Source organism: Homarus americanus, unplaced genomic scaffold, assembly GCF_018991925.1.
Source record: "Homarus americanus isolate GMGI-L3 unplaced genomic scaffold, GMGI_Hamer_2.0 scaffold56333, whole genome shotgun sequence".
NCBI classification, from domain to species: Eukaryota; Metazoa; Arthropoda; class Malacostraca; order Decapoda; family Nephropidae; genus Homarus; species Homarus americanus.
Genome location: NW_024734940.1, coordinates 12,930,607 through 12,955,114, shown reverse-complemented (window position 1 = coordinate 12,955,114; position 24,508 = coordinate 12,930,607). Strand labels below are relative to the sequence as shown.

The 24,508-nt window shown below is 41.1% G+C and overlaps 2 protein-coding genes across 4 annotated transcripts in view; both read left to right on the top strand.

The window, feature by feature from the left end:
* Window positions 1-13,512: 13,512 nt before the first annotated feature.
* LOC121870694 (actin, clone 403) lies at window positions 13,513-16,176 on the top strand. 2 transcript variants are annotated; one of them, XM_042372648.1, is made up of 3 exons: window positions 13,513-13,661; window positions 14,654-14,791; window positions 15,057-16,176. In XM_042372648.1, the coding sequence occupies exons 2-3, from the start codon at window positions 14,666-14,668 to the stop codon at window positions 16,059-16,061; spliced, it is 1,131 nt and encodes a 376-aa protein (XP_042228582.1). In that variant the 5' UTR covers window positions 13,513-13,661; window positions 14,654-14,665; the 3' UTR covers window positions 16,062-16,176. The 2 variants fall into 2 exon arrangements, with proteins under 2 accessions (XP_042228582.1, XP_042228581.1); XM_042372647.1 differs by lacking the exon at window positions 13,513-13,661 and adding an exon at window positions 14,330-14,475.
* Window positions 16,177-21,273: 5,097 nt separating this feature from the next.
* Window positions 21,274-24,508, top strand: part of LOC121870691 (transmembrane protein 104-like) — a 41,031-nt gene continuing 37,796 nt past the window's right edge. The window contains exons 1-2 of one of the 2 annotated variants that reach the window (XM_042372642.1): window positions 21,274-21,625; window positions 24,221-24,342. In XM_042372642.1, coding sequence (XP_042228576.1) covers window positions 21,578-21,625; window positions 24,221-24,342 — 170 coding nt within the window. In that variant the 5' untranslated portion in view covers window positions 21,274-21,577. The remainder of the gene's footprint in view (window positions 21,626-24,220; window positions 24,343-24,508) is intronic. The other variant, XM_042372643.1, reaches the window with a different exon arrangement.

Genomic DNA, 24,508 nt, shown 5'->3' with positions numbered 1-24,508 from the left:
ACCACCCACCATACCTTACCCACCACCATGCCTAACCTACATATACAAGTTTATCCTTGGATTAGAGAAATTGGGGTAAATATGTGAATTCGTGTTGGTTTATGGATTCATTCACGCACACATACACATACATACACGCTCATACATACATTCAAACATACATACATACATACACATACATACATACTCTTTCAGATCACATATGCCGCTAAAATTTCACATAAGCGCTGGAACACTCATCATGAAGGGGGGGGGAGGTTGAGCAAGCATCCTGTGACCTAGTGAGCCAGAGTGTACAAGGTCTCTCAGTGTCTCCTCTTTATCTCTCATCTCTAGGTTATAGTCTGTCTTTCGGTCTATTTCTGTTTGTATCTTTCAGTCTCCCGGTTTCTGTCGGTCTCTCATCTGTCATTCGGTATCTAACCTTGTCTCTCACTCTTTGTCTGTCGGTTCTCTTTATCTCTCGGTCTCTCTCTAGGTCTCTTGGTCTCTTTATCTCTGTAACAAAACTAGCTGGAACACGTCAAGTTAAGGTCGAGGCTCAGTGCCAGTTAGTCGACATCTTCATTTTATTTTTATTTTTAGTGTTCAGTTACGTATCGCACGCATCTTCAGGTGTTGTGATCCTTGTAGCGGGGTTAAGGTAAGGGGTACTCACTATAACAGGATTAAAACTAGGGGTATTCACTATATCGAGGTTAAGATGGAGGGTTATTCATTATAGCAGGGTTACGATGAAGGGGTATTCACTATAATGGGGGTTGAAATAAGGTGATTTATTCACTATAGTGGGGTTAAGAGGAAGGGGTATTCACTATAGAGGGGTTGAAATAAGGTGATTTATTCACTATAGTGGGGTTAAGAGGAAGGGGTATTCACTATAGAGGGGTTGAAATAAGGTGGTTTATTCACTATAGTGGGGTTAAGAGGAATTATTCACAATAGCGGGATTAAGATAAGAAAGGTATTCACTATAGGGGGGTTAAGATAAAGGGGTTATTCATTATAAAGGGGTTGAGTCACAGCTGATTTCGCGACATTAGTTTTTGGCGCGCAGAGTCCAGGGCCGAGTGAGTGAGTCGTCCGTAAATTAAAATGTTCCCAAACTAAATTACAGTAGCGAGGACACCAATATGGCAGACAAGATGGCCCCTATAGTGCACTGTGACTCATATTGTAACTATAAATACTGTAATATTCTTTTAGATGTAGTTACAGTAGGGAAATAACTTAAAGTAGTTGTGGAAATAGTTATGTTTATAAGCGTTCGTGACTGATGTGTGTGTGTAATGGATGGAGTATTTTGATCCTCTGTTATGTCTACTACGACTACTACGACTACGACCACTACTACTATTTTAACTAATAATAAAGTCTTTCCTTGGGGGACAAAGTTAGATAGACAGATAGCTATTAAGACGGACGGATAGACAGACAGATAGCTAATAATCCAGATAATAGACAGACAGATACACAGACAGACAGACAGACCGTCAAACTAATTCACATACAGTAGAGAGCTTAGGAGATCAGTGCACCTTGACCCGCGTCCTGTTTATACCTGTCTGATGGCCTTGTACACACACACACACACACACACACACACACACACACACACACACACACACACACACACACACACACACACAGGACTGCTGTAAAGAAGCCGAAGTAAATTGTGTCATGTAAAGTAGGACAAACTCAACAAATCCTTCCTTCATCTTCATAATAAAAACACCTCAATTCACCTACTTATTTCTCTAATTACTTCACTATATTAAGAACACGTAAGACATATTGAATGAAGGAATGAATGAAATAGATCTTTTTTGCCTTTTTTTTTGTGAAAGAAGATGAATTAAATGATTCTATTCTTGGTTTCTGACTTGACACTGACCTACTCTGAGATGGTTGTTGTTGTTGTTGTTGTTGTTGTTGTTTCTTGAGACTTTCCTTCATTGGTTGTGGTTGTGAGTTTGGGTTGTGGGTTATGGTGGTTGTGAGTGTAGATTGTGGTTGATAATTACAGGTGAGTTAATTGGATTTATTGATAATTACGGGCGAATTAGTCGGATTTGTTGACGAATGTTGATTACGTGGATTAAATACCTTACCTGGGTGTCGTCGTTACCACCTGGACACGGTTAATTACCTTACCTGGATGTCCTCATCACCTGGACACGGGGTTATCTTACCTGGACGTTCTCATCACCTGGACACGGTTAATTACCTTACCTGGATGTCCTCACTACCACCTGGACACGGCCTCCCTAATAGGACATCTTCAGCCTAATGTTTACGTCAAATCCTCTCTTGTTTACGTCCAGCTTGCTAATGTGTAGCCATGACCTCTCACCCCCTACACCCCCCCTAACCACGGCCTTTCTGTCTCTCTGTCTGCCTGAATGTCTCTCCCCCTCCCATCTCTCTCAGTTCTTTATCAATACCTCTCTCTCTCTCTCTTTTCAATTTTATTTGCATTTTTTCTTTTTTGGCTTCTAATTATTCTTTTTGTCCTCTTTCTCTATTTTCTCTCTCTTATCGTCTCCTCTCCTTCCTTCCTTCCTTCTCTTCTCTTCTCTTCTCTTCTCCTGCGTCGGTGTAACACTATAAACACCAGAAAGACAAAAACAAAGAGCAAATGAGCATCGACTCGACCTTTTGACCCAGCCTTGATGAACGTCTATGAATCACTACCATCAATATATCCTCATCATCTCTTTAAATTATCATTATTTTTATCCTCTGTAAGAAATTGAGAAGTATTTTATATACTAATCTATTCTATGTCGTGTTGTAAGCTCACGACACAGCACATAAGAAAATCGTATAAGGAATAGAGAGTATAAGAGGGTTGAATACTCCTCCTGGACACTGTTGCTGGCACGGTCGATGCTCTTTTGTTTCATGACTGTCTATATCCGCCTTAGATCCTCTATCGCCAGGCAGGATGTTGTTCCCAGTCACTTATAGTTTCAACACTTCGTAAAAATTTCCCTATGTCGTATTTCTGGACCATTTTAACGATATTAATTGAATTTGTTCCTTAATATCAGGTCTGTTAGTCCCAGTGTGTTATATTTTGTTATGGAATTGATGTTATAGAAATAGAATCAGTAATACATGATAGAAGTTTAGATTGATTCAGTATGTATAGAGACAATGCAGGTATACAGTATACTTAATGCATGTATACAATCAATGGTAACAGCAATATGAATACCGTATGACTGGGCTACCACATACATTTATTTCATGTATGTATGTATGTATGAGTATTTGCAAAGAACATGTGTGCAACAGACTGATATATACAGTTGCACATGCGACCATACAGCTGTGGGTGTTTGTGCAGCTGTGTGTGTGTGTTTGTGGGGGAAGGGTGAGTCAGTGGGTGGGGTGTGTAGGTGGAGGATGATGATGGGTGTGTTGGTGGGTGGATGGGTGGGGTGTGGGTGGGTGGATGGGTGGGGTGTGTTGGTGGGTGGATGGGTGGGGTGTGGATCTAGGTGTTGTTGGGATGGATGGCTGTAAAGTGGATGTGTATGGGTGGATGGTTAGGTGGTGGAGTGTAGGTAGGGTGGGTAAGTGGGTGGGCGTGGGCGGGTGAATGGGTGTAGGATTACCCCCCCCCCCGCGCCACTTCCTAAGTCAACACTAATAAACGTAAAATTATAAATTAAATAAATGAAATAAAAACAATTTCATCCGATAAAAAAAATATATTAAAATTTTCATGAAAAAGAAAAAAAATGTTATCAAAGACAAAATTTATTTACGTCGAATTTTAATACAAACCATAATACATACATACATACATACATACATACATACATACATACATACATACATATAATCAACACCTCAAAGTCCCCGTGTTATATGGACTAAAAATGAGACATACATACATACATACATACAGACGCAGTACACATAAACAAATATACATACATACATACACACACACACACACTGCGGTAAATAATTCAACCGAAGAGTTATACTGACACACTCAAGTGGCACTCAAATATTTTATTCTGGCAGACTACAAACACTCTCTCTCTCTCTCTCTCTCTCTCTCTCTCTCTCTCTCTCTCTCTCTCTCTCTCTCTCTCTCTCTCTCTCTCTCAACAGCTCGTTAGTGATAATAAGACTGAATATTGTCAAGCCTGCAACGTCACCACTTCACACCACTACCACCACAATACTACCACAACACCGCATCACTACCACACCAGCACCACAATACCACCTCCCCCTCTCATATTGAGGTGCGGCCAGGTGGTGCAGGTAGGAGGGGCACAGCACAGGTAGTTGGGAGGTGGTACAGGTAGAGAAGGAGCACAACACAGGTAGTTAGGAGGTGGTACAGTTGGGAGTGGTTGGGAGGTGGGTACAGGTGGGAGGCACAGCACAGGTAGTTGGGAGGTGGGCCAGGTATGGTTAAGAATTGGTACAGGTAGGAGGGCACAGCACAGGTGGTTTGGGAGGTGGGCCTGTTCCGGGTGGTTGGGAGGTGGTACAGGTGGGAGGGCTGCTTACAGGTGGTTGGGGGAGGTGGTACAGGTGGGAGGGACACAGCACAGGTAGTAGGAGTCACCTGAGTTATTACCTGGATAGTTCTCTCCAACGGACACAGCGGACCTCACCTCACCCCCCTTACCCACCTCAACCTCACCCCCCCCACCCACCCCACCCCACTCCCTCACCCCTCACCCCTTGACCCCACCCCACCCCATCCCACCTCACCCCACCCCACCCCCACCCCACCCCACCCCCCCACTCCCCACCCCCACCCCCACTCCCACCCCCACCCCCACCCCACCTCACCCCCACTCCTCACCTCACCCCACCCTCACCCCCCCCCACTTCACCTCCCCCCCACCTCACCCCCTTACCCACCCCACCACCCCTGGTTCACCTCACCCCCCACTCCCACCTCACCTCACCTCTCAGTCACCTGTCTCCCCCCCCACTCTTCTTCCCTACCTCCTCCCTCACCCCCCCTTATAATTATCAACATCCCTTTTCTTATCCCTCCCTTATTTCTATCCCCTTCCTCCCTTTATCTTACCTCCCTTCTCCCTTTTGTTTCCTTTCCCTACTCCTCATTTTACCAGAGGATAGAAGGAAGGAGGAAGGAGGAGAAAAAAGAAAGAAGAGGAAGAAACAAAAGAAAGAAAGAAGGAAATAGAGAGAGACAGATAAAGGAAATGGAGAGGAGAGAGAGAGAGATGACAAAGAATAGAACAAGAAACACACACACACACACACACACACACACACACACACACACACACACACACACACACACTAAGCCTCCTTAACTACCACCAGATATATCAGCCTTCCCCACCCTCCTCCCTCCCCCCCTCTCTCCTTTTCCTTCCCCCTCCCCACCACCTCCCTCCTCCCCCCCTCACACACATATAAATACCATCAATATAAAATAAACCCACGTGGTAAGAATGACTATAACCACACAGGCAATAGGTAGCAAACTAGATCCTCAAGGCATGATAAAAAACGAAGGGTGATATTTTCCATCCTGGTGTAATTACAATCAGTTGTTTTTTATTATTATTCATCTTTGTGTCGGCTCTGTCGGTCTGTTTGTCTGTGTCGTCTGTGTCGGTCTGTGAATAATTACTAAATTCCATCTCGCATTTATCCTCGTGTGGTGGAAAAAATTATATCAGGGACAAATTATTTTGGGGGAACGTGTGTGTGTGTGTGTGTGTGTGTGTGTGTGTGTGTGTGTGGTTTTGGTTAGGTTAGGTTGAGGTTAGGTTAGGATGAAATATTTAACCACAAGATGAAATAATTTGTGGTGCCGTTAACTAGAGGCAGGCCCGGAAGAAACCCTCACCACTGGATCGTTTAGGCAGCAAGAAGAGGCAGTTTGCTACAGAGGGGAGAGGCAGTAAGTGAGGGTAGGGAGTGAGGGGAAGCTGGGTGGGATTTATGGTAATGGTGTAGGAAGGGGAGTGGAGGAGCTAGGTGGTGGTGGTGGTGGTGGAGGAGGTGGTGGTGGTGGAGGTGGTGGTTGGTGGTGGTGGTGGTGGTGGTGGTGGTGGTCATGGTGGTAGTAGTGGTGGTGGTGGAGGTGGTGGTAGAAGAGAGGAAAGGCTAGGTGGTAGTGGTAGTGGTAGTGATGGTGGTGGTGATAGTAGTAGTAGTAGTAGTAGTAGTAGTAGTAGTAGTAGTGGTGATAGTAATTTATAAAGGTTTAAAACACAGGAACATATAACTGGACAAATAAACAGTCATCACGTATAAACAAACAAACAACGAAATAAATAAAAAACAAACACACAAATTGGGAAAAACTTGAAAGAAAATAAAAACACAAGAAGATAATTGAAAGAAAACGAAAGAATACGAAAAAAATCGAAAAAAAAATAAAAAAAATAAAAAAAATTGAAGTCGATTTTTAACGCGAACTAAAAAAAAATACGAAAAATAAATTACAAACCAGACAAAAATAAAAAAATATAATAAAACAAAGATAAACACAAATAAAAGAATAATAAACGGATATAATAAGCGAGAAATTACATAAGAAAGACAACTATAGAGAAAGTCGTGATAATAACAGCGGAAGAGGAAGTAGAGAGAGGAAGTGATAAATTGTGGGAGAGAGGCAGCCGGAAAACCAGGTATGAGGAGAGAGAGAGAGAGAGAGAGAGAGAGAGAGAGAGAGAGAGAGTATCCCTTTCTCCTGACCGTCTGTTCACGCATCTGTTGGTGAACATAACTGGACTACCTCTTATGATGAACTTGATGTGTTTACCTGCGTTCAATTTCACCTGTCGTTTGTTCATTGTTATTGTTGTTCAGTTATATCTTGTTCATTTTTTGTTCGTATTTAGTCATTCCTTGTTCACTGATGCCTTTGTTCATCATTATGTTCTTTTATAATTTGTTCAACATACTCTAGTTATATCTAGATCTTATTCAGTTATCTGTTCCCTTATTTGTTCATCTTGCCCTTCTTCGTGAGTTCACTGTTCAGTATTTGTTCATCATCCGGCCTAACTGAACTTCTGAATGCAGTAATTAGAGTTTAGTTGGATCACAGTAAAGTCATGTTCACTACTACTATAGAAATGTTCACGAGACCAAAAAGAACAAAGATGCACTATTAATCAGCTTTGAACAACGAAATATAATTGTTCAAAAATAATAATAATTCGCCAACTTAGAAGTAAAAAAATGTTCAACGAAGATAATATCATTGAATAGTTATAAAGAAATGAAAATAAATGTTTAAAATTGTCCATGAAGAATTATTTAATGTCAGAGGATAATATTTATTACTAAATATTGAAAGGTAAAGAAATAAATATATACTTTAACCCCGTCACGTCTTACAAATGGCGTCACACGTCACTTCAACAGCTCCGAGTCACATCATTAATCAGCTAGAGTCGCCTTTTACTCCATTAGTCGCTTAAATACTCTAAATAATTAGCTTAATCTGATCACTCGTTACGCTAATGTATTTAACGCTTATCAAAATGAGACAAGAGGGGAGGGACTAAATAATTTTCCCCTTCCTAACTGTAGCACAATGAGCCTAGTGTAATTTCAAACCTCTTCAAATAAACATGCCTGTCCCTCGCTCCGTAGTTCAAAGTCATTCTCTCTCTCTTCTATGTTCGTTTTAATTAATTTATCACCAATAACACTCGCCAGGGGAAGTTTAGAGCCTTTTAAATAAACATGCAAGGTGTTTGGGTGTGGTAGACTGAGCCGCTGAAGATTATAGCAGTGGGCGAGGTTTGTCCCAGGTATAGTCTCCTTCCCTTGCCAGCTAGTCTGTCTGCCTGCCCACTCAAGCCTAGTCTTCCTTTATGATGTCTCGTCGAAATCTTTTACTATACTTATCGAGAGGATCTGGTGACAGTCAGGCAGTCAGCTCAACAGTTGTCATTGGGTGAATGTTATTTTCTGAGATATAGTATAGCTTATCACCAACTTATCTGAGTGTCGGAGGAAAAATAAAAGTGTTGTTTGACAGGAATTCAGGATTAACTTACCCTCCACTAAGTGAGTACTGTACTATACTGTGAGTGATGAGCGATGGTAGGAAACGGACCCCAGCCTAGGACTGGTGTGGTCCGCCATGTGTTCATATATGGCATGAAATTGAGGTCAAGGCACCTCTACCACAGTTGCCCACACAAGCTCCCACAATACTCCAGGAATGTTAGCGTTTTCGGCAATTTCTTCAACCCATTAACACCTAAAACTGTATTTTAACCCACGTTTGTGAAGAAGTTACGGTGTCGGATATGAGGAAGGTAACCCGCGTGTGGAATGTGTGAGGGGGAGGGGGAGGGGGATAACTGTAGGAAGTGTAGTGGTGAAATCTGTAGTAGCAGGAAGGTGGTGGAGGGCGGGCGGGCGGATTGGCTGGGTGGTGGTGGTGGTGGTACGGAGTGTCATTTAAACCGACCTGTTGCATCCTACTGGTGATAGCTGGTGACAAAGATGAATATCTCTCTCTCTCTCTCTCATTTATATTCTTCCTCACAAGTCATGTTCTCCGCCTTCTCTCCTTCTCTTGGCGACCCCTTATACGTCCGCCCGTGTCCTCCTCCTTCACTTGGCTGTCGTCTCTATCTCGCTTTACTATCATTTCTGTTTACTTTTGCTTATTTCTTATTTATTTCCCTCTTCCATTTATATTTTTATTGATTTTCTGTTTTTAAATTTTAATAATATTTTTCTCAGTTGTAATCTGTAAGTGATACAGCTTAATAGTCCCTCTCACATCACAGCTTCATTAAATCCTTCCCACACCACAGCTTAACGTAGCCGCCTCCCATGGATACTTCTCTCCCACAGCTTAACACATCCTCCTTCCAGTACAGCTTAGTCGTGCTTGTGTGCAAAACTTCCAGCCTCACCAGCATTCCATTGCATGACTGGGGGGTGAAGGAGGTTGTGGTGGGGAGGGGGTTGTGGTGGGGGGTTGTCGAGGATCGCTGCGCATGGCAACACCCCCCATCCCCCCCTCACCCCCCCTTTCTCTCACTCCTTACTTCACCACACACCCCGCGATTTAAATTATATATTTCTGCTTATTTTTTGAAGATTTATATTAGAGGAGCTTCTTGCCGCCTCAGTCCTTAGATCAGTCAATTCCTGGGGAAATTTTTGGTGTGTGTGTGTAGGACTCCCCATTTTTTTTTTAATTTTTCGTCTTCAGTATCTCTAACAAGTCCGTCATAACTTACCATTATACGGCCAAACTTAACTTAGTGGTGTTGTGTATCGGAGTGTAAACGCGCCGAGACCGACCAAGCAGACAGCGCGCAGTATTCAAGTGTGTTCAAGGCGAGATTTTTTTCCTTTACCCAACTTACATTTTTTTTACCTTTCCTTACCATCGTTAACTAACCATCATATCCAGTGGGTCAGAAAGATCGTTGAATTGATTAAATAAGAGGAATATATATATAGCCATCGTTGTGTTTGTGTGATTAATTTTTTTGTGATGAAGAATGCACTTTCGTCGACGCTGCAGCCCCCTGTTGTGGGAACATTGCTTCGTCATCATTGAAGTTGCATGACCCCCTCGGTTCTGCTTGGAGTACTTCACTACCGTCTCTTTTGGCATCTGTACAACACTTTGGAGACGAGGTGCGGCGGTCGAGTGGATACAAGCGCTCGTCTCCCGTCTACAGGGGTCGCTGGTTTGATCCCGGTGGGGGGGGGGGGGGGGGGGTTATTCTCAGTCCATACAGCTCTCGTCTCCTGTTCTTCTGAAGGTCACCAGTTCGATCCCAAGGGGCATTCATTCCTACCCGAACCAACTGTATAGTGATATGTATCTAACTTTACTGTTGGGACAGTGAAGGCGGTCGAGTACAGTGCCTAAGGGAGGCACATTCTATTTTACACGACAGAATCCCACCCCTAACGTATCCTACCCTAACCTAAGTTAACCTAACCTATCCTACCCTAACTCTAACCTAAGTTAACCTAACCTATCCTACCCTAACCTACCCTAACTCTAACCTACCCTAACCTAAGTTAACCTAACCTATCCTACCCTAACCTATCCTACCCTAACTCTAACCTAACCTATCCTAACCTACCCTAACCTAACTTACCCTAACTTAACTTAACCTAACATCTCCAACTTTCACGTTCAGTCTGAGATGAAAATTGTTCTTCATATCAATTAAGATAACAAAATACGACCCATTATTCCAAATACCTTCTCATTATTATTACAGGTTAATGACATATGCTCCCACCTGTAGCGTATAAGAGAACAATAAATAGTAATATGTGCTAATAATATATCTGCCGTTTATACAGATAGATAGATAGATAGATAGACAGACAGACAGATAAGCAGACACAGATAGGCAGACAGACAGATAGATAGAGAGTTTTGTGAAATTTCCTTTTGGGATAATTGGACAGTTAATTATTTTTTATTAAAAATTTTTGATTACAGACAGACAGGGTTTTTGTATATATTGGACACACACACACACACCACACACACACACCACACACACACACACACACACACACCAGGTTGCCGCTAAAAAGGGCATGTAAAACGCTCTAGGCTAACAACAAGCGCTTGTACGATTAGGTGTGTGTTTGTGTGTGTGTTTGCGTGTGTTTGTGTGTGTTGGGATGGTGAACCTTGATCTAGGATGTGAATGTTCAACTTATGTGCTAAAAATATGAACGTGAAGGTCATAAACTAGGAGGGAAATAAGAATGTTTTAACCTTGAGTTGGGACAAGAATGTTTATAGCCCTTAGGGTACCCTGTCACTCTTGTGCCCTCAGGCGATAGCAGCATGGGAGGAGGAACGGGTGTGTGGAGGAACGTGTGTGTGGAGGAACGGGTGTGTGGGGAGGAGGAGGAGGGAGTGCGAGGAGGACGGAGTGTAAGGAAGAGGAGGAAGGAGTGTGGGGAGGAACGGGTGTGTGGGGAGGAGGAGGAGGAGGTGAGGAGGAGGAGGGAGGGAAGAGGAGGAAGGAGTGTGGGGAGGAGGAACGTGTGTGTGGGGGGGAGGGAGAGGAGCGGATGTGTGGGGGGTCTGTAAGTGAAGGGTGTGTGTGTGTATCGAGGAGGTGAGGAAGGAGGGGGGTGGGACTGGAGAGGCGACTGCACGTTAGATTCAAATCCATCTTTTCTTTGTATTGATATTTCGTGTGATATGTTTTACACGCACATGTGTAAGTATACATGGACACACCTACACACTTCTATAACATACACACACACACACACACACACACATCATAGGAAAATTTCATACATACTGTACACACATCGTCACACTGACACACACACACGCTAACATGCAAACAATCGTCACACACACACACACACTTATATCCTGGCCACGTACACACCGGTGAATTACTAACTAGGTATAAACATATTTAGTAAATAATAAACATAATATGCCCTCTATAAATTAACTTACGCCGTGTACCAGATTGCGCTAACATAGGTAATTTCTTCTACGTCTTTCTCATCATTTCAGGAATACGGTTTTGTCAGGTGAAATAAAGCAGAGTCATGGTAGTGTATGTTGATATGGGTTAATTACACAACACAGGATGCCACTTCAGCAGATACCGTCCCCGTGCCTGCTGGGGAAACACGGGAAAACGACGAACATCCAAATACCTCACCCGGCGTGCCACTCCCAGCTAACCCCGACGTTGTGACAAAACTCCCACAGCCTCATATCTTATGCTGTAACTGAAGGTTTAAACTACACGTTACACTAGTCATCACAAAGTCCTATTCTGGTTGGTTCATAATTCTGTGACTTTTCTTTAGCAAGTAGTCGTTAAGGATGAGTAACCAGAGGGTAGTCCTGCGTGCAGCTCCTACCACCACCCCTCCTCCTCGTCCTTCTCCCCCCCCCCAGCACCCGGACCACGTGACCCAGCATGAATAATCAGCACCTCCCCTGCCGTAGCTGTTCACGTTACCATGCAAGTACCTCAACCGTGTCACCGTATCATGGAGTGTATAGTAGTGGTGACACACAGCCGGGCACCAGGGAAGCATCACACAGCCACCTCACCCCACACACCAGCCACTAAGGCCCCCCACTTGATAGTTTGACGGGAAACTGTTCCATTCCTCGATCGATGGCGGCTTAATTTAGACATTAAAGATCATGGCACTGTGTTTCTTGACCCAACAGTAGATACAGGAGGAGAAATATGAGTTGTCGCCAGCAGTCTGAGTTGTGTTGTATGGTGTGTGTGTGTGTGTCAGCTTTCACCTTCGTTAGAAATGCATTGTACATTGGGATCAGAGTTAACTTTAATTACATGGAACATTTCAGGCTTTCACTGGGAGCTTTGAGACCGTGTGTCCGCGGTGTAGTGTGTATGACAGTGACACAGTCGGCGCCTGGACACGCCTGCAGATTTACATGATCTTGCTTACGCCCTACATACTCACAGGAAATTACCATACTCCATGGTAGAGTGACAGCGATACCTCCAGGAAATGCCAAATATGGACATGTAGTTGTATTAAGAGCCCTTCCTGTCAAGCGGTGGTTTGCCCTTAAAATTTTGAAACTTAACATTTGCATCAACCTTAATAATTTAAACAGGTTTTTTCCAAAGGTTTTGAGTGCTAAGAAAAGTTCAAAGTAACTTTTATCTTATTCTTAATCACGTAATATGCACTGTGATCCAAGGCTGGGCACAATTCTCATATTGCCGGTCATGTCTGTAACGGCAAATACCAACTTATCGCTCACAAGTGTCAAACTTGTAACTTCCACATCCTCACTTGTGCCCTGAAATGAAACAGTCGTCCACTCCTGCGGAATCACTTAAAGCCAAGCGTAAGCCCCTAACTACCGCAGACTCTCTCTCGGTCTGTAACCGAATAAAGCAAGCCCAAGGATTTTTCATTTGGGGTCTTCTGAAAGCGCGACTCCATGGCGGCCCGTATGCGGTTGGCAGCAGTGAATCCAGTACGGTCGCTCTAGCCATTGTTCTCATTTTGTTTCATGGCGAGTGAAGGAAGCTCTGTGACATTCCCAGCTTTATGCATAAAGTACGCTTTTATCAAGCACCAAGCACTACGGAATGCTTCACACACATAGCATGCTTATAAAAAATGCAAAAACACCCTTAGAAATATCCACCGATTTAATGATAAATATACCCCAAAATAAGTAAAATCGAGTGAAACAATATGAAATACAACCAAGATAAACAAGACCGGCGTGTTCTCGTCTTCCCGCCGCACATTCAACGGCTGGCTCGACCAATCAGAGGCCTGAGATTCCAGTATGCCCATATAAGGCTATATACGTTTGTCCGGGCGGGGTTAAGGCGAAGCCACTGCGGCGAATAGCGGGGGAGTACCCTATCCTACACACACTTTAGACACGTGTATGCAGTTATTACGGTATACTTATACTTCAGATCGATGAATAGGTTATTTTAATTATACTCGCATCTATATTTCGGGGATTATATACTGTATTAGTGGAGAAATTACAGTCTGGAGTAGTGACGTTTGCAGTCCTCCCCCCCTGTAGAAAGTTGACGTTGCTGGAGGTGGAGAATCGCGCTTCACTCACTCGCGATCACCACGAGGACCAGTACAGTCGCACACTCGCCCGCCGTGTTCAAGTAAGTAAAAGATTGAGTTTAATGAATTGTGTGTTGCTGTAACTTGTTTATGACGATAGTGTGCAATAAGACGGTGAATATAGTGGAGACATTTGATTTGAAGTGATTATTATGGAATTGTTAAGTTTATTTCGTGAGTTACACTGAAACCGGCGTCTTAGGGGTGTGTCGTGTGGCTTATCTAGGTAGACTTGCTCATTCCGTCAAGTGCATTTAAGTTACCTTGGGTAGTAAACAGGTGGTCTTGGTGTACTATTAATAGACGTGTTGGCTTGGCACGTAACCTGGAACGACGGAGACAGGTGGTTGTGACTTTTAAGCACATGTTCAAGAGTTCCCTTGTGTGTTTAGGCCGAGTATGATAAAGGTTTTATGAATATCAAACTAAGTATCAAATACAGTAGTAAATTTGTCGGGTTTTATTATATCTAGTAAAAATTTGTGGGTGTTAAGTTCAGTATTGAGGGGGGAAAAAGGTAGTTATTGAAACGAAAAAATATGAACCGTCTCCCATGCTAGTTAGAGAGTTAAGCAACAACTGGGCGTTATATTGATGTGAAAATCGTTTAAATTGGTGAATTTTGCCTTGAAAGCAGTAAATAGAAAGTGCCTTGTTAGTGAACCTAATATGGACGACGTGGGGGGGGGGGGAGGGAACGTGGCTGATGACGTCATTGGGGCGGGGTGAGGAGAGGGGGGTGATATAAGCCGCGGGATGCCTCCATGGTTCTCAGTTCAACACGGGTACTGAAGCTGTACACACCTTCGGGCAGGCCCCGCAACGCACGTAGTCAGTGACTGTGATATTAATTAGGTAACACGTCGGTTGTGGACTTGTGATTATATTTCAGTGGAACATGAAATCATTTTAGTTCAGTTAACTGTGAAGTGAAATGGACTCTGTCTGTATACCATGAGAAACTTCAGTGATTGATAGGGGATACGACAAGGAAGAGTGGAAAGTTTCTAATGTGTGCACTTTTTCCTTGCAGTAATAACTCAAAATGTGTGACGACGAGGTAGCCGCCCTGGTTGTGGACAATGGCTCTGGCATGTGCAAGGCCGGTTTCGCCGGGGACGACGCTCCCCGTGCTGTCTTCCCATCCATCGTGGGCCGACCCCGCCATCAGGTGAGTTGACTTAACATGATGGAAGGTTTAAAATTATGCCAACATTTATAACCTGACTTCAATTTGATTTTTGAATAACGGGGATTCTTTAATTAGGGAATTGGGATCTCAATCTTCGCTTAGCTGTATTTTACCTGTGCTAAATTATACTTTCTCTTGGGCCTAACATTACTAGACATTTGTGTGTATCCAGCTTTTCCCGTAATTGTTGGTGAACTTTTAATTAATCTTGATATTAATATTAATTCATATTTTCCTCCTACAGGGCGTGATGGTGGGCATGGGCCAGAAGGACTCGTACGTAGGTGACGAGGCACAGAGCAAGAGAGGTATCCTCACCCTCAAATATCCCATCGAGCACGGTATTGTCACCAACTGGGACGATATGGAAAAGATCTGGCATCACACTTTCTACAATGAACTGCGTGTTGCCCCAGAGGAGCACCCCGTCCTGTTGACAGAGGCTCCCCTCAACCCCAAGGCCAACCGTGAAAAGATGACCCAAATTATGTTCGAAACATTCAACACTCCCGCCATGTACGTCGCTATCCAGGCTGTGCTCTCCCTGTACGCTTCCGGTCGTACCACCGGTATTGTCTTGGACTCTGGTGATGGCGTGTCACACACTGTTCCTATCTACGAGGGATACGCCCTTCCCCATGCTATCCTGCGTCTGGACTTGGCTGGACGTGACCTTACTGACTACCTGATGAAGATCCTGACTGAGCGTGGCTACACCTTCACTACCACTGCTGAGCGAGAAATCGTTCGTGACATTAAGGAAAAGTTGTGCTATGTTGCCCTCGACTTCGAGCAGGAAATGACCACTGCTGCGTCGTCCTCCTCCCTAGAGAAGTCCTACGAACTTCCCGACGGTCAAGTTATCACCATCGGTAACGAGAGGTTCCGTTGTCCCGAGGCTCTCTTCCAGCCTTCCTTCCTGGGCATGGAATCCTGCGGTATCCACGAGACCACTTACAACTCCATCATGAAGTGTGACGTAGATATTCGTAAGGATCTGTATGCCAACACAGTGCTGTCCGGCGGCACCACCATGTACCCAGGAATTGCCGACAGGATGCAGAAGGAAATCACTGCCCTGGCACCATCCACCATGAAGATCAAGATCATTGCACCCCCAGAGCGCAAGTACTCTGTATGGATCGGCGGTTCCATCTTGGCTTCCCTCTCCACCTTCCAGCAGATGTGGATCAGCAAGCAAGAATATGACGAGTCGGGCCCATCCATTGTCCACAGGAAGTGCTTCTAAATTCCTATCCTTCATTTAGGTTAAATGTACATGATTTAGGATATCCATTTTTACATTATTCCATTAGGATAAGGATTATGTTTATTTAAAAGGAATAAAATTGATTTCTACAATATTAAGATTTTTTATGAACCGTCTTGAATATTTACTTATTAAACAATATGAACTGGTATAGAACCGAATTGAAAAGCCTTGCGAAGATCAAATATAAACTTAAATAATGTACTACAATTGACAGGTGAAACCCGTTATAGCTTGAAAACTGTTGTTTGAATGAGGCATGCGTGGTACAAAACTACTGTAATGATTCCTGCAAGTGCAGGGACGACTGCAAATTTGACAATAGTACAAACCACTGATGCCATGATTAATTGAAATTTCTTGATACAATGGACATGAATGAAGTTTGTAAAAGGTGTTAAGCCTTGTCCTTTGGAGGCATTGCACTGCTTGGTACTGTACATGGTTGTCTTGAATTTATTATTGTAAATGGAACAGACTACGTCCTAAACCTGGTGTATGTGCCAAGGAAAATGGTTTCGGAACGGATACTTGGGTAAATATTGACCATGACAAGACAGGTTCTCGCACATTGATTTGATACACCATTAACCAATAAAGGTTTAAAGGGCACCCAACACTACCACCGCTCGCCGATGTCCAGGATATTAGTTTCTTTTTAATTTGCTCATTCTCACGGCTGTTATTTTCTTTTCCTACTCATTCTCGTTGGTTTATCCCCTTATTTCATTATTTTTCCCAGCTGTTTCCTTAATTTAGCCTTTACCTTCATGTTTCCTAGTTTCCATGTTTTTAGCCAACGACTCGATTAGTAAACACGACCATGTTTAGCGTCCACAGTGGCTTCAGTTAAGCGTAGGACATTACTAGTATATCCTTTACATAACCTCCATACCGTGGTAGAGGAAGATTATCTAGGTGATAGATGGTCATAATCTGGGTGGGGGGGAGGGTGCTTGATTTCACTATTTTGTTTTCTGATTCATGAGAGGTGTTGAGATGGCTTTTCGTAAACGTCAATGATCGTAGTGTAGCAATAATTACAGTATGGTAGTAGTAGTAGTAGTAGCTGAGGAACCAATTATATTTTTCTTGAATATTCTAGGGTCAAGGTCACTGTTTCCTTAATTAAACACGTGAAGGAGATGCATTAGTCTTGAACATTTTTATGGAAAGGAAACCTAAATGTCTTTTTTTTAATGACGCTGTAATGTTTTTATTTTCTCTTAAAGGTCGAAGGGAACATGTGTAGGTAGGAATTAGTGGATCTTTTTTTTTCTCGATAGTATGATGACCGTCTGATACACTAACAAGACTATTGGCTGTTTTATAATCTTGTTCCTTCTCATTTATTAATCTATTCGGTGTCTCTTCTTTTTCCTAATGCTTGTATCCTTTCCTGCATTTCCTCCCTCTTTTATTTTTACCTTCTCTTTTCCTTATCTCTAACTTCCCTTTCTTCTCCCCTTCACAGTGTCTCATCCTCCTCTTTGTTCATTTCTTGTTTCGTTTTCCTCTTGTCCTTTCTTATTTCCTCTTCTCTTATCCTTGTCATCTCTCTCCGTTTCGTTCGTTTGTGCTTACAGTAAACACCTCGGCCATGTAATTTTACTTTCAGATAAGCTTTCAAATTGCCACAGCTCATACAGGGGAGTATATTGATTTACTAAGCTTAACGTCTGTCTGTCTGTACACAATTGCAGTTAAAAATTATCGACACTGGTTATGCTGAATTCTGTGGTTGTGAGAAATTTAATTGGATCCCACTGTGGCGTTTGATACATGGTTAAGAAATATTTAATAATTGACAATGAATTAGGATTGAAACTACGCTTGTGGGGTAATCGTATTTTGTAGTGAGTTATGTATATTCAAATAACAGGTTTATGTTATATTCACTAAAATAAATTAAAAATAAGATTGGTTCGTTGTCCATACCGAGATCATACAATAAATAAAAATTTCTTTAGGTTATATTTTTAGATTTTTTATGTAACATCAAATGGCAGTATACAGTATCGTGTGAAGGTGTCCCCACCCCCACTGCGTGCAAGTCATTCATGGAGTCAATTTTCTTGATAACGAAATTACTGTTGTGGGATGGACATGGTTGTCTTTGTATACAGAGATGGTATGTGGTACGGGTCTGTGAACAGTAAGTAAATACCGTTGGTCGCGTGGGACTTGACTTCTGTTTTCATGATTCTTTACTGGATTTGCTTTTGTTGAGTATTGACAAGCTGGAGAATATTAACAAGTCTTATTTTGAGGTCTTAGACATGACTATTCATCTCTAGTCGATTTTAAGAATATTTTTTGTACGCTTGGTTCCTTCAGTATTAATATCTTATTTTTTTTGTAGAAGTTTCGAAGAGTGTGTTTAACTTGATGTATCATTAAAGGATGTCCCAGCCTGAAGAATGTTGGATAAAAGTAGAATAAGTAAACAAAAGAATTTAACAAAATGCGAGGTCGTGTCAATCCTTGTTTGAGAGGTACTGAGGCCAGATTAATCAAGCTGTTTGTATCCTGGTAATCGTGAGATAAACAACTTTGTTATTGTAGTTGCTTGTGCTCATCTTGAATACAGTGCACAAATCAACTTGCACAGCTGTATTCGACAAGTTGCTGGCAAGAATATTGGATGACCAGTACGGGAAGGGAATATCTAAGTCACCGCTATTAGGTTAGGTAGATCTCTCCGCAACAGCGCTACGATACCTATTGCTCGCTTCGGTACACACGTGTTGAGGTTCCTTGTAGCTGTGTATTGAGTTATGCTTTGCGAATTTTAATGGAGATCAAACCCACATTAAGAGATTAATTGAAAGAGTGTCTCCATATCCCAGTTTCATATTCGCGTTGTGTCGTTCTTTCCATGAATTTAACTTATATGGTATGAAGTATTCTTGGTCATACAAGATTCTGTTACAGATAAGTAGTTTTTTAATTGGTCCCGACGCGTAGGAGAGTAGCGAGTCATCATATTGGAATTATAAAACTCATGCACCCTTAAGCAATTTATCCTCGCCCGCAAACCTATAGCTTTAGAAGATAACAAGAGTTCACTCACTGTCTGGGATTCAGTAAAGAATTCTGTAAAGTTTTCTGGAGCTGTCAATAGCGTGTGTGTGTGTGCGCGCGCGCATTCTTGTAGCACAGCAAAATGCATGGCGGTGGAAAACATATCTTAAATACCAGTAGATGAAATAGATGCTAGTTTTAATGTAGAAACTGAGACATTGGTAAAATCAGCAAGCCTTACTGATTGGGAAAGTTGTCACTGGTGCATCTGATCGGCAGTAGACGTTAATGAATAATTTATATGGCGTTCGGATGCCTAGTCAAAGACCCAGCTGGGGGATGATGACAACTTTCATCTCCACTGTGTACTGAATACAACATGAGCTAGAAATCTGCCCACAGTAACTAGAAATACACTCACTGGTAGGCATTAATCCTTCTAGTACTGAAATTCGTTGCAAAGAACAGATAATATACAGTATAACTCATTGTTTACGTATATCAATATTTTTTATAGACATTGAAGAGTAAGGAAGATGTTAGTATCAGATATTGCCTTACTATTTCTACTTGAAATATTCACCAAAAGTCTTTATCATTGCCCTCAAAGAGTTCAGCAGTATGAGAGTGCAGATAACGCACAACAATGATTATGCCATGAACAAATATTTGAAAAATGTAAAGCATTGTCCTGACATCCCAGTAATGGATATATTGTTGATTCAGTAAACACTACAGGACTCTTAAATGATTTGATTATATGCAGCAAATTATATGGACAAGATATATAGAATAATAATTGATGACCTTGATGTGTGCGTGTGTGTGTTTACTCTCTCTCTCTCTCTCTCTCTCTCTCTCTCTCTCTCTCTCAACTCATCAATGGCACAAAATACTAAACAATGGCTTATACTAATTAATAAAAGATAACAAAAGATAAATAACAGAGGTATTCCCTAACCCTAACTCACTCACCCGTGGACTTATCCCCGCCAAATACAAACTGTTCATACCACATTTGAATGAGAAAAGAAAGTAATACTAATACAAATGATAGTAATAATAAATAACGAAATTACAACATAAATGAATGACAAGACCTTCAAGACGAGCATGTGACAACGAGTGGAACAATATCCTCGTAAGTTCATAACACGATAAGGTTTACAAAGAGATACAATTAATCGGATATTATTTTTTTTTTATAAGTAAAGTTGTATATTGAGACTGGTATGTTTAGTTGTGCATTTAGGTGGTGATGGCGGCAGTAGTGTTGTGTGAGTACTGTAAGTTGTGTAGAGTTTAATATTATTACTAATTACTGATAGGTGGTGTAAGTGGTCGAGTAGCGTAGATACAGTAATCGTAATTCAATTCATTTTAGTAGCCATGTAAGTATTTCGTATCACATTTTATTCTCGCTTGGATAAAGTCTTGGGCATTTATTGAGTGTATATTTATTAATTCATTCTGGGTGTTCCATCACGTTGTGTCTTCCAGTGCCCCATAGGAAGAAATACAATATAGGGAAGTAGGATATTTACAGCATATTTGGCATGGCTGTTCTCACTATAGGTGCCAAGGTCAAGTTCCTCTGTCTGCCTTGCCTCCCGACTTCCTTGAGGAAACTGTATCATTATTATTATTATTATTATTATTGTCATCCTCTCATATTTTCCCCATGCTCTCTCTACTGCTTCTGTCTACGCAGCTGAAAATTCCCCAAGGTGCGCCCTCATCACTAGAAATATTTACAATAAACCTTTGTAATTCATGAAAAGCTTAAAACAGGTGTTGATATAGTCTACTAATGAAGGGACAAGTGAAATGTAATTTACAGTAAGTTTGTTTTGTGTCTCAACTGTTTTTTTACCATTTACATATTTACTAAGTTTGAGCAAAAGTCGATAACGGGAAAACACATATAAATATACCTGTGTAGATAAAGGTAAATATATATACCCAGTGAGTAATAAAGAAAACATTACATCATAATTTACGTTATATAAGATATTTCAATAATCTGAATTATATAATAAACCTCCAGGCGTTGTGAAATATCGTAGTGTGATATGGAATAGATAAAAAAGTATTGGTCAGGTGTAACGCATCTCGCCCCTCACCTGTTTGTTTACCACTGCGTCAGCTGATTGTCACTCGCTCAACAGATCTATCACTAACACTATACAGTTACACAGTGTCCAATTAATCAGAAGGGGGAATAATTAGTCAAGTTAATTATCAATAATTTGTTTATGAGTTTTTTTTAGTTGGTTTATAGACTTGTATCGGTTTAATTGTGTTTATTGTGGTGTTAAATATAAAGTTGAGAAATCTATTTATCTAACTGCTGCTTCCTTAGTCAGAGGAGGACAGAAGAGATCAGGAATTTTGCTGAGGTTTATATTCGTCATTCTCTCTGTCCTCGATGGGTGCTTGACAGTTTATTAGTTGTATAATCCATTAGTAAGATGCCGAACTCTGTAGGATTACACCCGGGAGAGCAGTATTCCCCTGCGGTAAGTTATATCTGTATATCCTTTTATTTATACTATAGTGATACAATAATATCCATATTGTAGTAAATGTAAATTATTAAAAAGAAATATGTTATAATCCAAGTACTAAATAGAGATGATTTTGATTAGTCTATTACATTTAAGATGTGATATTAAAGTATTTGTAATATATGAAGACAATGACATACTTGACAAACCACATAATTATACGGTTCGACTAATTACCCAAATGTAGCAAAATGAAGTCAAATAATGGTCCTACATGAATAAATCAGACTGCTAATCACTTCTCGACTAGTATTTGGTGTCATAAAGTCACAAAAAATTGGTAAACTTAATTTAATCTGTGTTGTGTTAGGTTAGGTTAGGTACATGCACTCGATCTATTAACTCGGATTAAATTACGTTTTCCAATTTTTTTTTTACTTTGTGACACCAAATACTAGTCGAGAAGTGATTGGCAGTCTGATTTATTCATGTCGGACCATTATTTGACTTCATTGCGGCTACATTTGGGTAATTAGTCGGACCGTATATTATAGTCTCAGGTAACGTAGGTGATCTGAAGTTGGTAAATGAACTGAACTGAATATGACAAATATCCCCAGCTTGATATTTGTATATAATGAATTACCCATGATAAGTACAGCAGGATAGTCCATTACATGTAGGTTAAGTTAGATTAAATGTATTGTAATTGGGTAATGTGATGTGCGTAATAATTCTTGGTAGTTTTTTTTGTAGTTTGAGCAGTCACCTTAATCCACGCCTTACTTTATCTTCATATAGGCTACCCAGTGGAATTAGGCCTTCAATGGCTTTCTTAGGCTGTTCTTGGTTGAATTGATGCTCAGTTTGCTGTTGTTTCTATTTGGCTACTGTTTATTTACATGCTAAAGACAGTGTTTAAATTCTTAGATAATTTTAACTGAGTAAATATCAATCACTTGCATATGTCGTTCAGGAAATTTATTACAGACACGAGCAACTATTTCAGTCATCCAAATCTGCCTATTAGTCTTAAAGTGACACCTGCAATATGCTTTGGCACATTGCTAGTAACTGTTCTGATTGGCAAAATTTATCTTGTGACTTAGTTAAATCACTCTTATGACCAGTAACCATCCTTAAGTGACTAATCTGGAACTGATGTGTCCTTATTCCTAAACAGAAGTGTAATTCAAACAAGCTCTACTGTAAGTTAGCGGAGTAATGATCTGTTGTGCGGTCAGTATGGAGTTTAAAATCTCATACGGAAACGATACATGTATTTAGCGTATTACCTTCTGAGTTTGTATCTATAAGTGTTAACAGAGTAGCTACTAAAATCAGAATGAGTAAAAACTAAAAAAAATGGATGGAATATTTCTTGAGAACTCTGCAGGTTGTTGTAAAGGGTGTTAGGCATGGGTTGGGCTGTGGGGAAAACTATTGGTATTATTTAACTAAAAGAGGCGTCGCCGTAGTGAAGGAACTAGGAACAATGGTCCGGGTTAACCAGCTATCTACTGAAAGATATATGTAGAATAAAACCTGTCTTACTTCAAGAATATTGTAAATTGAGTCCAAGAGTAGCACTTTTCTCATTCAGGTTTTGTCTTTAGCTATTTTTGTAAAGAAAGACACCAGTGGCATCCACCCACAAGTGGAGGACGTCATCTTTGATTACACGAGGAGGAGGAAGAATCCGAAAATTTCATAGACATTAATTATAACACTATACAGTACTGTTATATTCTCTTGAAGAAACAAAGTCAGTTATTTTTGAAAATTCTTGTCTACTGTACAGACGATGATGATAAATTTTTCTCTCTTACTGGTTGTTTGAGCAGTTAGTCTGTTTCTTGTTACATTATTATGACCTATATTGTTGAGTGCTAGGAGGAAATCTGTGATGTTTGGTGAATTCACACTGGATAACACCCGTCTCACATCTATATCCTGTTTATTAACACCCACACTGGTGCACTACCAATGTATCCATTTTTTTAATCTTTTACTGTATTTTAATCTCATCAATTTTGTCTTCTTATCTGTACTAGGTGAAGGCTTGTTTGGCACATAAGGCTCGGTTCATTAGTGATTTCATACATAAAACACAAAAATCTGAGACTAAAATCACTGTAGCTGCTGTAGCACTGAAGTTTGTATAACAACAGGACAGACAGCAGCTTTCTTATCTATTCTTCTCCTATTTCCTTACTTAATTTTATTTATTATACTTCCTGCTTCATATATATTTTCACCAGATTATGTATGTTTATGACTTCTTCACCGAGCTACAGCTGGGCTACATCCCTGGACACTGTTTGTAAGGCGGAACAGTGTTAATTCCATAGGTTCGGTTAGGTTAAAGCACAACTCTGCCCACACAAAACAATGTTAATTTCCATATATAACAAATATTGTAAATACTGTACATAAAGTGATGTTAAAAAATATAGAGTAATAAAAGATGAGATTTTTTGTGACAGATTTTTGTGCTGAATGTATTGGGATGCTGTTCGTAAGTGTGGGTGTTTGTAACTTGGGGACTGCCTGTATAGTGAGTGTGCTGTACATGTTTATTTATGTTGGTAATTTCCTCTTTTACAGACCGGGTTGATCTATGTGTTCAACCTAATTGTTGGCATGGGATGCCTAACCCTGCCGGCAGCTTTTGCTGCTGCAGGATGGGGCCTCTCTGCTGGGGGCATCCTGCTCCTTGCCATAGTTAGGTAAGTGCTTAACAGCCTCAAGTATATATTTGGTTTAAATGTTTTTTGGATTAGATCACTGGGTAAATTTTATATTGTACAGTACTGTGTCCGGCAGGATGTACACTCGCAACAAAAAGTATCGGTGCATACTGTAGTATGAACAATTTGAGACCAGTGACGATAG